The sequence below is a fragment of the Suncus etruscus genome, chromosome 2, assembly GCF_024139225.1.
Source record: "Suncus etruscus isolate mSunEtr1 chromosome 2, mSunEtr1.pri.cur, whole genome shotgun sequence".
NCBI lineage: Eukaryota > Metazoa > Chordata > Mammalia > Eulipotyphla > Soricidae > Suncus > Suncus etruscus.
This window is the reverse complement of record NC_064849.1, coordinates 70,773,239-70,789,019: the sequence shown is the minus strand read 5'-3', so window position 1 is coordinate 70,789,019 and position 15,781 is coordinate 70,773,239. Positions and strand designations below refer to the sequence as shown.

Sequence of the window (15,781 nt, the reverse complement as noted above, 5' to 3'; positions counted from 1 at the left end):
AGAAGGGGGTTGGAGGTACTCAGAAGTCACTAGCAGGTCTCAGCCACCAGGGGGCGTTGTTCCATGCGGGAAGATCTAGGGAGGTACCAGGCCCCAAGGTAAACGGAATTACAGGGCCCATCCTGGGAGTACAAGGAACTCTTCAGGACTGTACCTGAGTGGTGCTCTGGGGGTCTTCAGGACTACACACAGTGAAGCTCGGGGTGCTGGGACCAGAGGGTGCCAGAATCAAACCCAGGCCAGCCATACAATCCACCTATGTCTGTCGTAAATGCTGTACTAGAGCAGTCGTCATGCCCAGAGTTCCCTAGTTTCTCACAATCTCTGCATGAGAAAAGTGCCAAATGAGAGAGGAATGAGATGTCATGAGCAGAGACAGTCCATGACACTGAGACCCTAACGGGGCTGCAGTCTTGTGGGCTTTCCCAGCTCGACCAAGGCACGGGGCCACTGAAACTGGGCAATACTATCTATGCCCAATTGTTAGCACAACGGCTGATGAGATCTCATAGGCTCTGCTGAACAAAATAGAAGGAAAGGACCAGGGAGAGAGCTCAAAGGGCTGATACGCTTGCTGGGCATGTAGAGGCCCAGGCCTGACCCACTAGTAATTGCACAGTTGTGCCCTCACCAGTACTGCCAGGAGTGAACCCCAACCAAAGTGCCTGAGTAGCTCCTGGGCACTACAATACGAAGCCCCCCACCATGGACCCTGCTGGTGGTGATTAAGGAAAAGGAAGGGCAGAGGAATAGTACAACAGGGAGGCATTTGCCTTGCACGTAGCCAATCCGGGTTCGATCACCGGCATCCCATATGGTCTTCCGAGCCTGCCAGGAGTGATTTCTGAACAGAGTCAGGAGTAAACTGAGTGCTGCTGGGTGCAGCCCCCCCGCCCAATAAAAAAGAACACAGATGCCAGAGATAAAGTAGAGCAGAAAGGGCACTTGCCTTGTGTTGTTTAGCCTGGCTTGACCCCCAGCTCCCCATATGATGCCCCGAGTTCCCCCAAAAGTGATCTCTGAACACAGAGCCACAAGTAAGCCCCAAGCAGTGTTGGTTGCAGCCAAGAAACAAAAGAAAATGTAAAAAAACAAAACAAAACAGATTCCATGGTCTTCCATCTCTGACTCACCCAGGTCTTCATCAAGCTTCGTCTTTGGAGGTTCCCATGGAGGTCTGGCGGCCTTGGCCCTCTCTTGTCGGCTCCCCAACTCCTCCTCGAACCTGTCGTATAAGTCACGGAGCCGACTGGTCCCAACTACGGTAGAATCCCCCTTGGGTGAAGGAAGAGTAGTGACAAGGAGTCAGGACATCGGGCGCTACACCAGAGACTTGGAGTACCACGAAGTACTCACAACACTTTCCACCCTCAATTTGACAGATTTAAAATGCCATATGTTGGGGGAGGGGGGGCAAAGAGACTGTACATCAGGTAAGGTATTTGACTTACAAGGCCAACTGGGTTCAACCCCTGGCACCAGACATAGTCCTCCAAGTCTACCAGCAGTGATTCCTGCCTGAGCACAAAGCCATGAGCATCACCAGGTACAGCACAAAACACAAATATATAAAATAAAATGATATAAAATAAAATAAAATAAAATAAAATGGCATATGCATGGTGGCCAGAGCACAGCACAAAGAATAAGGAGCCTGGTTCAAACCTCAGTAACCACATACTGTTCGCCAAACACCTCTAAGAGTGAACCTGAAGGGCGGAGTGTGGCGCAGTGATAGGACATTTGCCTTGCACGCAGCTGACCCAGGATGGACCTCGGTTCGATCCTCAGCGTCCTATATGGTCCCCCCAAGCCAGAAGTAACTCCGGAGCATCAACGGGTATGCCCCCCCAAAAAAGGAGTAACCCCTGAGCACAGAATCAGGAGCTTTTTGGAGGCTAGGTGTGGCCTAAAAGTCAAAAATATATTAAATACAAATAATTTAATACCATGTGTCCCATGGTGATAACACTTTTCTCAGTCACATACACTTATTACAGCTGACAGTTATCAGGGAGCATTTGACCATTGTCCAGAAGATTAGAACAATCTATTCCTTGATGATATGATGCCATCCCAAAAAAGCCCTCACCTTCAAGAATTCGGGGCACCTGACAATGCTGCTAGGAACAGGAAGCACACACCCTGTCCTGTCCCAAGTAAAGATCCTCACGATCTAGTTTAAGTGAGCACCGAGGCGAGTTGCTCCTGTGACGTAGCTTTCATGTCAACCCACCATTTCCAATTAAGCACAGCCCACACATCCTTCCCCTATCAGGGACACATTCACACATACATGCACACACATGCACACGCGTGTGCAAATCTCTCCACTTTTTTTTTAAATTTTGGGGCTACACATGATGATACTCAGGGCTGACTCCAGGCTCTACAGTTAGGAATTATTCCTAGTGTTGCTCAGGAGACTATACAGGATGCTAGGGATAGAATTTTGGTAGGCAAGCACCTTACCCACTGTACTATCTTCAGCCCCCTAGACTGGAATTTTACGACAAGCCAGAAACAGGAAGGCAATGCCCAGCCTACAGAGGAAAGGAATGCATGGTACTGAAGGGGAGGTACCAAGACTACCCTTAATCCCACAGAAATGAGAAGGACAAGGCAGGAAAGAAACCAAGAGGGGAATAAGAGAAGGACAGGAGGAATCAGGGCCAAGGATCAGAGCCTTATGCACACTGGGAGTGTAATGGGGTGGAATAACTGTGCTTCCAAACCAGAGCTAACAGGACTGAAGGTAGAAGAGCCAAATCCCAACACCCAAACTCAAAAATGTGTTGCTTGGACCGATGCAAGCAGAGATAGGGGACAACCTGGTGGAGTGAAGGGGCTGCTGCTTGTAGGAATGATTTTGGAACACTGAGCGTCTGAAACTCAGCTAGGATAACTATGTGAATCAGAATGTCTTAATATTTAATAACTATTTTAAGAATATCCTGCTCTTGGAGACTAGAGCAGCATCATAGTAGATAGGAGGGTTTTACCCAGCATACAACTGACCAGGGTTCGGTCCCCAGCATCCCATATGGTCCCCAGAGCCTGCCAGGAGTGATTTCTGAGCACAGAGCCAGAAGTAACCCCTGAGCGCTGCCAGGTGTGGCCTAAAAACTAAAAACAAAAATAAACAACAGAGAAAAAAAAATACCCAGGGGCCAGAGTGATAGCAAAGCAGGTAGGGCATTTGTCTTGCACATGTCTGACCTGGGTTCAATCACTGGCATCCTATATGGTTCCCCGGAGCCTGCCAGTAGTAGCTTCTGAATGCAGAGCCAGTAGTAACCCCTGAGCCCTGCGGGTGTGGCTCAAAAAAAAATACCAGACTCACTTATTGTTCAAAGTTGCATCAAACTAACAGTTCGATGACAAACTCTCTCCTCCTCTTACTTGGAACAGAACCAACATTCCCTTCACTAGTGCAGTAGAGAAATACTGAACTCAACCAAGTCTACACACAAGTCCCTTCATAACCCAAGACGCTCTCATTCCAAGACCCAGAAATGAAAGCAAAAATGCCTTTGCATGGAAGAATCAGAGGCACAAAAACCTATAAAAGTTGGGGCAGAGGGATGCTGGGCAGGCTTCACGGATTCTGAAGGGGCCCTAGTGAGACAGTGGGTATCTGCCTAACAGTAACACAGAAGAACTAGTATCAACCACAGCCCAACACACCCTTAGATACTGGCTTTAGTTTTACCATGGAGAGATATAAAAATCATTTCAAATTGACTGTGTTGATCTAAGTTTTGATAATTCTGTTTGCCTTTATGCTGTAACAAATAATATGAAGCAATTTGTTTGTGCCTGCCTGGAGGCAGGCGATGGTGTTTGGTGGAAGATTGGGGATCCTGGTGGAGGGAAGGTCATATAGGTGTTGGGATTGGTGCTTGAATATTTAATGTCTGACATGATTGTATTATGAACTTAGAAAATAACGGGCTTAATATAAAAATTAGAAAAAAAGAAAAAACTAAATAAAGGCAAGGACAGTGCCTTTTATCTTCATCACAATAAAGGCCTGCTTCTAATAAGTCAGAAATTCTACAAAATCCTGACCAGAAGTTCTCTGCTCTAACCCCAGGCCCTAGATCTCAGTCTCGAACTCCTCATGCCTAAAGGGCTGACTCTCAAAGAGAATCCAGAAATACCTGGCACCCAAGGCAGAGCAAGAGACACACTCAAATGCTTCCCATTTCCCAGGGAAAAATACACCCTAACACACAGAACGTACTCACAAACTACATAAAGCAATCTGTGCGTGTACACACACACACACACACACACACACACACACACACACACACACACACACAACACACAACGTCTAAAACAATTAGAGGTCTCCCCTCTCCACTCTTCTATCTCTGCCTGTCTTTCTGTCTCTCACACAGATAGCACAGATTATACACAATTTGAGATGAACAACACACATCAACACTCTATCACAACAAATAAAAAAAGTCAAGGTTTCGGGTCAGCGAGATAGCACAGTGGTACGGCATTTGCCTTGCACACAGCCATTCCAGGATGGACAGTGGTTCGAATCCCGGCATCCCATATGGTCAGTCCCCTGTGCCTGACAGGAGCCAGTTCAGAGCCACAGAGCCAGGAGCAAACCCTGAGCACCACTGGGTGAAACCCAAAACCCAGAAACCAAAAAAAAAAAAAAGTCAAGGTTTCTCCTGTCTGTCTCTCTCACCCTCTCACACACAAGGTATAATGCAACTTGAAGATAGATACACACATATACTAAAAACTGTATAAAGCAACTCAAGGTGAGTAGCACACATGTACAATATACCTAACAATGAATGCACACACACATGTACAATATACCTAACAATGAACACACACACACACACACACACACACACACACACACACACACACCTCGGTACAAAGCAATCTGAGCCCAAAAACCTATTTCTGGCCCAGGGTCCTAGAAATTAACCACCCAATCTTGCCTTTGGCTTCTGCATCATAGCTGTGGTCTCCTGGATGGTTTCCCATTGCGATCTCCCCACCTCAGCGTGTATCTGGCAATGTCTGATGAGACTGGGGACTGTTAAGCTGCATCCTCCAAGGCCTGGGCAGGCCCCAGAGGATCTAACCTGTCTGCGGGGTCTCCATTGCTCCTTGACACCTACCACCTGGTCCATGGGGTCACTGGAATAGTAGTTTTCCGAGTGGGTGCATCGGATCCACACTGGCTTCAGGAGCTCCTCCTCCTCCTCCTCATTCTTGTCAGGCAGCATCTCCTCCGGCTCTTTTTCCTTGATGGAGGTAAAGTTCTTCTCCTTGCCTGAGCTCTGGCTGTCATTCCATCTGTCTTTCTCTTCCTCCCAGCGGGCTCTCTTCTTCTCTCTACTTGGGGAACGACTTTACAAGGGGAGCATAGGAAGCTTAATATTAAAAATGTGCATCAATTGGAGTGATAATATAGAGGGGAAGGCACTCGCCTTGCATACAGCAGACCCAAGTTTGATCCCTGAAATCCCATGTGGTGGCCCGAACACCTGAGCATCACCAGGTGTGGCCCAAAAACCCAAAATCAAAAAAAAATAGGGGCCGGGCGGTGGCGCTGGAGGTAAGGTGCCTGCCTTGCCTGCGCTAGCCTAGGATGGACCTCGGTTCGATCCCCCGGCGTCCCATATGGTCCCCCAAGAAGCCAGGAGCAACTTCTGAGCACATAGCCAGGAGTAACCCCTGAGCGTCACAGGGTGTGGCCCAAAAACCAAAATAAATAAATAAATAAATAAATATAACCACTTCATCACTGTCCACTCAGGCTATGATTTCCAAACCCCATCACCTGAATCACCTGAAGCTTATTGGTTTAAAGATACAAGTTCCAGGGCCAGAGAGAGAGCATGGAGGTAGTGTGTTTGCCTTGCATGCAGATGGTCGGTGGTTTGAATCCCAGCATCCCAAATGGTGCCCCAAGCCTGCCAGGAGCGATTTCTAAGTGTAGAGCCAGGAGTAACCCCTGAGTGCTGCTGAGTATGACCCCCCCCCAAAAAAAATCCCCCCGGGGCCGGGCGGTGGCACTAAAGGTAAGGTGCCTGCCTTGCCTGCGCTAGCCGTGGACGGACCGCGGTTCGATCCCCCGGTGTCCCATATGGTCCCCCAAGCCAGGAGCAACTTCTGAGCGCATAGCCAGGAGTAACCCCTGAGCGTTACTGGGTGTGGCCCAAAAAAAAAAAAAAAAAAAATCCCCCCAAAACCAAAATAAGAAAAAAATACAAGTTCTGGGGCTGGAGTGGTGGTGCAAGCGGTAAGGCGTCTGCCTTGCCTTCGCTAGCCTAGAACGGACTAAGGTTCAATCCCCCCAAGTCCCATATGGTCCTCCAAGCCAGTAGCGATTTCTGAGCCCATAGCCAGGAGCAACCCCTGAGCAGACTCAGGTGTGGCCCCAAAAAACCAAAAACAAACAAATAAAAATAGGCAAGTTCCCAGGTCCAACCCCTAATCTACTTACGGATTCACAGTCTCAGGGGCTGGGGCCCAAGAATCGGCATTTTTGTGAATCTCCCCAGGTAAGTCTGGTGTGCATCCAGCAGGCTCTGGAGTCCCTGACAAACCATAACTCCTGGAAGAGAAAACACAAGGGGAAGATATTTGGAAACCTTCACATCCCCACAAATGTTATCCCTGAGAACTCTAGTTTTCAATTGTCCACATCTTGTTTGGTCAAGGGGAAATAAAAAAGGTTTCACAAAATATAGTCCCAAAAAAGCTACTAATTTTGCCTGAGTACCATCATCCATGAGTAGACCGGGAGCATCGCTAAGTATCTCTCTAGAAAATCAGATGGTTGGTAAAACTGAGTCAACCCCAGCCTGATCCCCACAAACACTGACTTCATTGAGAAGGATAAAAACAAACTGGGTCACTGAATTCTGAGAATGGAATTTGCAGAGATCTGCCCTGTAGGTCATACCAGGAGAGGGAAAACTACTTACAGGGTGGATTTCACTGTGAGCCTGAGAAATGGGGGTGGAACTAGAAAGACCTGGGGATCCCATGCAGGAGAATAACTGTCCTGTTAGTATTACATCTTCTACTGAGCACCCTCACAGCACACAGTATACTCACGGCACCAACTAACTACAGTCCTATCACCCCAAGAAAGTCCAATCTCAAGATGTAGATGTGTGTGTGTGTGTGTGTGTGTGTGTGTGTGTGTGTGTGAGAGAGAGAGAGAGAGAGAGAGAGAGAGAGAGACAGAGAGAGACAGAGAGAGAGACAGAGAGAGACAGAGAGAACGTAAGTGTGCCAGAGGAAAGGTCATGAGGGATTTGAAAGATTTTCACGGTCACATAAACAACTTTTAAATGTCAAGAATGAGGGCCTGGAGTGGTAGCACAAAGGGTAGGGCATTTGCCTTACACTCAATCGACCTGGATTGATCCCCGGCATCCCATATGATTCTCCAAGCCTGCCAAGAATAAACCTATGAGCTCTGCTGTGTATGGCTCAAAAAACAAACAAAAATAATAATAAAATAAATGTCAAGAATGTACATGTTCAGGATAGATAAGTCATGAAATTTTCCTATACAGCTGAGAAAAATCAAAAACAAAAAACAAAAACCTTCAGCTTAGGGGTCAAAGTGACAGCACAGCAGTAGAATGTTTGCCTTACATGTGGACGACCTGGGACAGACTCAGGTTCAATCCCCAGCATCCCATATGGTCCCCGAAGCCTGCCAGGAGCGATTTCTGAGCAAAGAGCCAGGAATAACCCCTATGAGCTGCTGGGTGTGGCCCTCAAACAAAAACAAACAAAAACTAACCCTTCAACTTAATAAATGAGTCCTCAGTCAAGTCTATCTACAAAAATTTCTTGCCTCTTCTATCCTCAAATCCTCCTCCTCCTCCAATCTGTCCCCAGGGATAGGTACCCCCTTTCATAGCTGCACTTGTCAAATCCATTGCATCTCCTGAGTTTACCACTTCCATATCCGATCACATCATATCTCTCTCTCTCTCTCTCTCTCTCTCTCTCTCTCTCTCTCTCTCTCTCTCTCTCTCTCTTCTCTCTCTCTCTCCGCTCTCTCTCTCTCTCTCCTCTCTCTTCTCTCTCTCTCTCTCTGAACTATGGCTCCAGCCCCAGTGACTGTTCCCAATGTCAACTCCTTACTTACCTTCCAGATTTCTTAAACTCTTTATTGTAGGACCTTTCCAGGGAAGGTGATCTTCGGCCATCCCGGTGCCTGTGTCTCTCTCGTTCCCGCTCTCTTAGAGGAGAGAAAAAACAGAGCTGTTTTCAACACAAAGACTCAAACACCATCTCCCTTTACTGACTTTCTGTCTCTAAATAAATGTACCTTACTTAAGGATTTTTCCTTTAATTCTCTATTTGTTGATTCTTCTTGTCTGACCAGAGGATAAAGCAGCTCTAAACTGCCTTCAAGTTAACTTGGATGTTTTTTGCTGTTTTAAGGGAACAAGTCATACCCGATGCTAATGCAAGTTAGCTTTATCAGAATCTGCTCTTGAGACTTTCCTAACTAGCCAATCTCTGGTTATGTAAACCATAGGAAAAACACAATAGAAGAGAAAGCTACACCCTAATGATTTCTAGAAAACTCGGTATTTCATACAAGTAAATGTAAAATAAACCTTTGGTAGGAAAGATTAGGGCAAGGTTCCACCATGAAAAAACTCTAATCTGTGAGAATTTCGAGGCTTCTGCTAATTTTTACTAAGACCCAGGTGACTGTAAGTCACTTTACCTTAAACTGCTGTTTTCATCTGGGGAAAAAAAAGTTATAAATAAAAATGCCAAGTTTATCCAATTCAATGTAAGGAGGGATTTCAAAACCTTCATATGCAAACTGAAATTTAACCATCATCACAAAAACTTCTGAAAATCTATATTAATAAAAACAGTGAAGATCTGGGAACAAAAATCAAAATGCCAGAGTGTGTAAATTAGAATCAAATTCAAAGGGTTTCAATAAGACCATTCAATATAAGAATGAAAGGGGAAAAAAAGGGCTGGGTTATTGCTGAATAAAACTCTAAAATGCAATCTTTATACTTTTGCTGAGTCCAGGAAAAGAATGTAAAAATATCTGAGCTCAAAACTATCTTAACCCATAGCCAAGCTGAAAAGAATTCCAAGACAGAGAAGTCAAGCCTTACAAGACCAAGAGAGCAGTGACTAATCTTTGGTCTGATTATCAAAGATTATCAAATAAGGGAAAATGCAAATGTTGCATTTTTCACTTAACGATGTGTACCTGCTCAAGAAAAAGTCCTTTGATTAAACTACTGACATACACTAATATACAAGCACCAATATACAGTTGACCAAGTTAAAGTAGCTAGTGTATGGACTCTCCAGTCTTCATCTGATACACATTTAAAATGGCAGTTTTGGAGCTGGAGCGATAGCACAGCGGTAGGGCATTTGTTTTGCACGCAGCCGACCCTGGACAGATCCAGGTTCGATCCCTGGTACCCCACATAGTCCCCTGAGCCTGCCAGGAGCAATTTCTGAGTGCAGAGCCATAGTAACCCCTGAGTGCTGCCACATGTAGCCCCCCTCAAAAATTTTTTAAAAAAATTAAATTGTCATTTTTCTGGGGGCTGAAATGATAGCACAGTGGACAAGGCATTTTGTCTTGCACACCGCCAATACAGGTTCTCTCCCTGGTACCCACATGGTCCCCTATGCACCACTAGAAGTGCACCTTTCCAGGGTGCCTCCCACACCCAAAACAAATAAATTTTTAAAAATAAATAAAATTACAATTTGCGCTTAAGCAGTAGACTTTGAAATTCTAAAATTAGAGAAACTCAGTGAATGGTCCTATTTGACAAACATCTCTGTAACCTGCAACACCGTCTGCTGAAAAGGACCGACTGTATTTTACATTCAAAAACACTAATTAGAGATCATTTCTAATTAGTAATTGTTTATATAACACTAGAGCAACAAAAGTGTCCATTCAAGATTAGCTCTTCTGAGGATGACTGCGAGCGACCTCTGAGGATGATTTTGAAAGCGCGACTTGAGAGGATGCAATGAACCTAGTTGCAGCAAGAAAAGCGATGCTTGGGTTCCCCTTGGCACCACCTGGTGGACAAAGCCCTGATTCATTTCTTGCCTGGGAAGCAGGCAGCGCTCAACACCTTGTCGGCGAGAGCCCCTGGTGGCGAAGCTCGGAATTGCACTGTCCCCAGCACTCGGTGTGTATCAGTTTCCCCCACATTCCAGAGCAACCATGGTCTTTCATAACAGGACCAGTCTTTGCAAAGCTTATCTTAAAGCAACCCTGATACAATCTTCTCATTACCCAGCTACATCTTGGAGGCAGAGAAAAAGAAGAAAAACGGAATTTGTCAACACCATTATCCCCAGAAGTATGAAGAAGTAGCCAGGGGGGGACAACAAAGGAGGTGAAAGGAAATGTTTGCACCACCTGCTGTCACTCCAGGTAGTCCCCTGTCTACAGGATATCTGTGTTGCTTCAAACAAAATATTTAAAAGTATCCCACATTTAATCCTGATTAGAAGGATTTAGGGTTTTACAGTCAAATCCAAAACCTTCTTAACTACAGCACCTCCAAATGCGAAGAAAAAAAGCTATTGAAAATGCTAAAGTTTATGGCAGCAAGTTTTCCTAGGAATAGTATTATCTGCAGGACCTTTTTTTTTTTTTGGTTTTTATGTCACATCCGGCAGTACTCAGGGGTTACTCCTGGCAGGCTCGGTAGACCATATGGAAAGTCAGGATTTGATCCACTCTCTGTCCTGGGTCAACTGTGTGCAAGGCAAATGACCTACCGCTCTGCTATTGCTTTGCCCCCATCTGCAGAACCTTTAATGGCTGGAGAAAACTTTTAAGAAACTCTTATCTGTTTAAAAAAATTTTTTTGAAGTTTTGAGCCACTCCCAGCAATGCTAAGGAATCACTCCTAGTGGTACTCAGGGGACCATGTGGGATGCTGGGGATAGAACCCAGGTAGACCGCATGCAAAGCAAACGCCTTACCCACTGTGCTATCACTCTGGCTTTTCTCTGCTTACATTGTTTTGGGGGGCTACACCGGTGGTGCTCAGGGGTTACTCCTGGCTTTGTGCTCAGAAATCGCTCCTGGCTCCTGACTCGGGGACCATATACAATGCCGGGGATCTGTTCTGGGTTGGCCACATAGGGGGCAAACAACCTCTCTGGTCAGCTTCGATGCAGCAAAAGTCAGTCATCTCTGCGGGAACTCAGGCTCCTGCCTTCTACCAGGCCTCATCAAGAAGTGACGTGACATTTCCTTCCTAAACTTCTGAGCACTAATCACAAGCTTCACAGAGGGCAGTAACCCAACTTTTAATTTATTGGCCAAATGTCATCAGAATCAAACTGAGAATAACAAGAAAAGCATGGAAAACAAGACATGAACTGATTCCACAAATGCCAAGAGCAGCTCCCTCAAAACACAGGATGTGAACTGAGCTGTGTGTAGCTCAAGCACTGCGGGCACGAGAGGGTGAGACAAACACAAGGACACCACAGGGAACAGAAAGAAGCACTGTTACTAGCGTGACAACAACAAAAACAACCACCTTCACCAGAAGGCACTAATCCATCTCTGCACACACAGATGGGAATCTGGGCCAATGGTTCAAGACTCTAGGAATAAGAGACTTAGACCATCTCTTGATAATATTGCTGCATGTCACATATTATTTACATACAGCAGGAAATATAGACATAAAATTTTGCAAGCAACCTCTGAGCATTTCTAGAAATCCAGTTATGAATTCCAGTAAGAACATCTGCTGGAAACCGTCTACATTCTCAGTCTTATCTATACTGAGTTGTGCGAAATAATAAAGTATGCAACAGTGAAACTTTTTCATACAGCCTTCTTCACTGTTAATATTTCGATACAACATCATCAAATTAAAAGCTGTTTGGAAAACTGAAACTGGGTGACAGTGCCACAGATAGAATTCCGTTTGACAAGAAACTGGAGCAAGAAGATTCACTGAGATAAACCTCAACTTGGCCTGACACTCAGAAAGCAAGTTCTGTTTGGAAACTAGTTTGGTTCCTAATTGAAAAGCTATGCAAACCAGGAATTCCCAAAGAACTCCAGTACTGCAGCCCTATATGAGTAGCAGGCTAAACAAAAAAATCACTAAACCTGGAGCCTGAGAGGTGGCGCTAGAGGTAAGGTGTTTGTCTTGCAAGTGCTAGCCTAGGATGGACCTCGGTTTGAGATGTCCCATTTGGTCCCCCCAAGCCAGGAGCAATTTCTGAGTGCATAGCCAGGAGTAACCCCTGGATGTCACAGGTGTGACCCAAAACAAACAAACAAACAAACAAGCAAAAAATTCACTAAACCTGATCCTGTAAAAAAAATAAAAATTAATACTGGTGCCAGAGCAACAGTACAATGGGGCAATTGCCCTTACCTTGCATTTAATCAACCCGGGATCAATCCTTGGCATCCTGTATGGTTTCCTGAACCCCCTCAGGAGTAATTCCTGAGTGCAAAGCCAGGAATAAGTAAACCCTGAGCATCACTGGGTATGGCCCCCAAACCAAACACAAAAGCAATACAGGGTCTTTTATACTGCTGCAAGCCCAGCACGGCATAGAAACAGGCCTATTTCACTTTGATGAGCCTCTATTTCTAATTCGGGAATACTTTTATTGGCAAGCGGCTCAACCTGACACCTCTGCCAATCCCCTTACCTTTAGAATCAACCAGCACTATTACTCTCCCAGAAACCAAGAGGCACTGCTGACTGACACCTTGGAAAGTAGGACAATAAGGTCAATAATCTTGACCTTGACCTTGGGGACAGAGTGATTTCACATGGCCAACCCTGTACAAACCTGGGTTCGATCCCCGGCATCCCAAGAGCGATTTCTGAGTGCAGAGGCAAGAATAAACCCTGAGCACCATAGAGTGTGGCCCAAAAAGCAAAAATAAAAATTTCTTTCTTTGAGCCAGAGCAATTTCACAGCTGTAGAGCATGCAGCCATCAGAAGGACAGACCCAGGTCTGATCACCAACAACCAACATGGTCCCTGGAGCCTGCCAGGAGTGATTTCTGAGTGCAGAGCCAGGAGTAACCCCCTGTACTTTGGGGTATAGCCCCTAAACCAAAAAAAAAAAAATAAAAATAAAAAATAACCTTGACCATGACCTTGCAGGTGGGTAGGACACCTTTTACCTGCTCCGCTCATAGCTCCGGTGCCTGGAGGGGGTCCGGCCGCGCTCATAGTCCGGGGGCCGGTAGCATCGGCCATCGGGTCTGCGGCGCTCGGGGCTGCGGCCTCGCTCTCGCCGGTCCAGGGAGCGGTGACGCTCGCCGCGCCCGTGGCTGTGCTCCCGGTGCCGGTGCTCGTCGTAGTGCTTGAGCCGTTCGGGGGTGCCCCGCCGCTCGGGGGGCGCCTTGGGCAGCGGGTAGGGCGGCAGGTGGCGAAAGTGTGGGCTGGTGCCACCACCACCACTGCCACTGCCAGCGCTTGGGGGGAAAGCACCACCGCCACTGCCACCGGGGCTGCTGGGGAAGCTGCCCAAGTTGGGGGGCGGGAAGCCGGGGTGCGGGTACCCGGGCGGGTACTGGTAGTTGACCTGCTGCTGCGGTGGCAGGGCGGGTGGCGGCGGGTGTTGGTGCGGGTGCGGCAGGGAGGGCGGTGGCACCATGAAGGGGAAGGCGCCCTGGCCTGGGGGTGCGCCAGGCACCGGGGGGTTATTGGGGCAAGGCATAGGGGGTGGCACAGGGGGGAAGCAGGGTGGCACGGGGAACGGGGGCCGTAGCTGGTGGTTATTGGGGCAAGGCATAGGGGGTGGCACAGGGGGGAAGCAGGGTGGCACGGGGAACGGGGGCCGTAGCTGGTGGCCTGGGTAGGGCGGTCGTACTGGGCAAGGGGGCATCGGGCCGGGTGCCGAGGGTGGTGCAGGCGGTGGAAAGGGCACGAAGTCAGGCCGGGGTGGCAGGAAAGCCGGGGTGCCTGGTGAGCTGGCGAAGGCGGCTGGGGGCGCGCTGGGGGGCTCGTAGGGGAACTGCGCGGGTGGAGGTGGCGGGGTCTGCTGCTGATGCTGCGGGTGTAGCAGGCGCAGGTTCTGGGGTCGGAAGGCGGGGGCTGATGCAGGCCGGGCACCGGGTCCCCCTCCTCCTCCTCGGCCACGGGGACACCCTCGTCCTGGGTGGAACGACATGCTGGGACTGGGCAGGAGGGAAGTGAGAGAGAAGTGGGAGAAAAAAGAATCAAAAAAGAGTTCATAGTAAAAAGAGGGGTTGCACAGGTGCCTGACCCTGCCCAGCAAATGCAGGGCTATAGGGGTACTAGGTGGAGGTGGGAGAGTCCCTAGGAATGTCTGAAACTGGCCTGGCCAGTCACCTTCTATCCCTCTTGTGGCCACCAGGCTTTATGTCATTTGCAACAGCTACGATGACCTAATAGCCCTCCAAAGGTCAACCATTTCCTGGGGGTTAGGGGAGGGGCCACTTCAGTCCTCAGGCTCCTATCAGGTACTCAGAGTCCGAGTGTACCCTTTTTGGGGGCCAGTAGGCTCATACCTGGCAGGATTAGGGGAACACATGTGATGTTAGGGATAGAACCTGGCTCCACTGTGTGCAAGCCAAGTGCCCTACTCGCTGGGTTCTGTCTCCAGCCTGGGTTTTCTCTTTCTCGGTCTTGTTTTGTTTTGGGGCTATTCCCTGCGGTGCTCAGGAATCACTCCTGACTCTGCAAACTGGGGTCATTCCTAGCAGTGCTCCGGAGATTATATGTAATGCCAGATATCAAACCCGCATTGGCTGCATGCAAGGCAACATCCTACCCACTGCGCTATCACTCCAGACCCCATCTCTCTGTCTCCTCTCCTCTCTCCTCTCCTACCCTGTCATCCCCTCCCACCCTGTCGTCCCCTCCCCTCCCCTGAATTTGTACCAGAACGTTGAAATAGAGTAGAGTAATGAATGCACACACTTTTTAAAAACAATATTTGATAGTTGCCAGGGACCAAAAATTGGACCTGGTGAGGTAATACAGACAGGTAAGGCACTTGCTTTGTGGGCACTCAATCTAGATTCAATTCCCAGCATCCCATACAGGTCTCTGAGCCTTACCACGTGTGGTCCAAAAAGGAAATAAAACAAACAAATGAACAAAAACACCCCCACAGGCCTGAGTCAGGTTTAGAGTTTTGACTTCCACTCAAGGCTACCAGATAGTTAAAGGAGCACAGTGGGGTCACCCTGCAGTCCATCCTCGCCTTAACATACTGTAGCCTGCTTTGTGCCAATTTTGATTCTCTGCCATTTTTCTGCTCTTTGGAACACACCCCCAACAATCCCCTGCACCCAGACAGTCCTGGAGAGTCAATGGATTTTCTTTTATCCACTCTTACTGTTCGGCCCCCCTCTACTACTATTTCTGTTCATTTTCTTTCTGAAAAGTCATAAAACACATGCCCTGTACTTTCTCTATCTGTACCCACAACTTCCTTTCTCTGCCCACCTTCGATTCATCAGACTCACAAAATCAGCACCACAGATCCTAAAAGGATCTGCTGCGTGCATGGCAAATATCCTACTACTGTGCTATCTCTCCCACCCAATGTGCCCCTTTTTCAAGCACTGCCCATTTCATCAGATCATACCAATTACTGGTCCTCAAGTCGTGCACCATGGAATTACCTGTCACCTGTCCCTCCTTTATCTCCTTTAGTTAAAAACACTGGGACAGAGAGATCAAAGTGACAAGGTAAGACTTTTGCCTTCCCGACTGTTGACTC

The 15,781-nt window shown here is 47.6% G+C and overlaps 1 protein-coding gene across 1 annotated transcript in view; it reads right to left on the bottom strand.

The window, feature by feature from the left end:
- The window catches only part of DROSHA (drosha ribonuclease III), a 139,365-nt gene that overhangs the window by 119,272 nt on the left and 4,312 nt on the right, over positions 1 to 15,781 (bottom strand). Inside the window, exons 3-8 of the mRNA XM_049768729.1 lie at positions 13,884 to 14,207; positions 13,209 to 13,808; positions 8,162 to 8,254; positions 6,494 to 6,604; positions 5,163 to 5,394; positions 1,134 to 1,275 (exon numbers count right to left, since the gene is read on the bottom strand). Coding sequence (XP_049624686.1) covers positions 1,134 to 1,275; positions 5,163 to 5,394; positions 6,494 to 6,604; positions 8,162 to 8,254; positions 13,209 to 13,808; positions 13,884 to 14,200 — 1,495 coding nt within the window. The 5' untranslated portion in view covers positions 14,201 to 14,207. The remainder of the gene's footprint in view (positions 1 to 1,133; positions 1,276 to 5,162; positions 5,395 to 6,493; positions 6,605 to 8,161; positions 8,255 to 13,208; positions 13,809 to 13,883; positions 14,208 to 15,781) is intronic.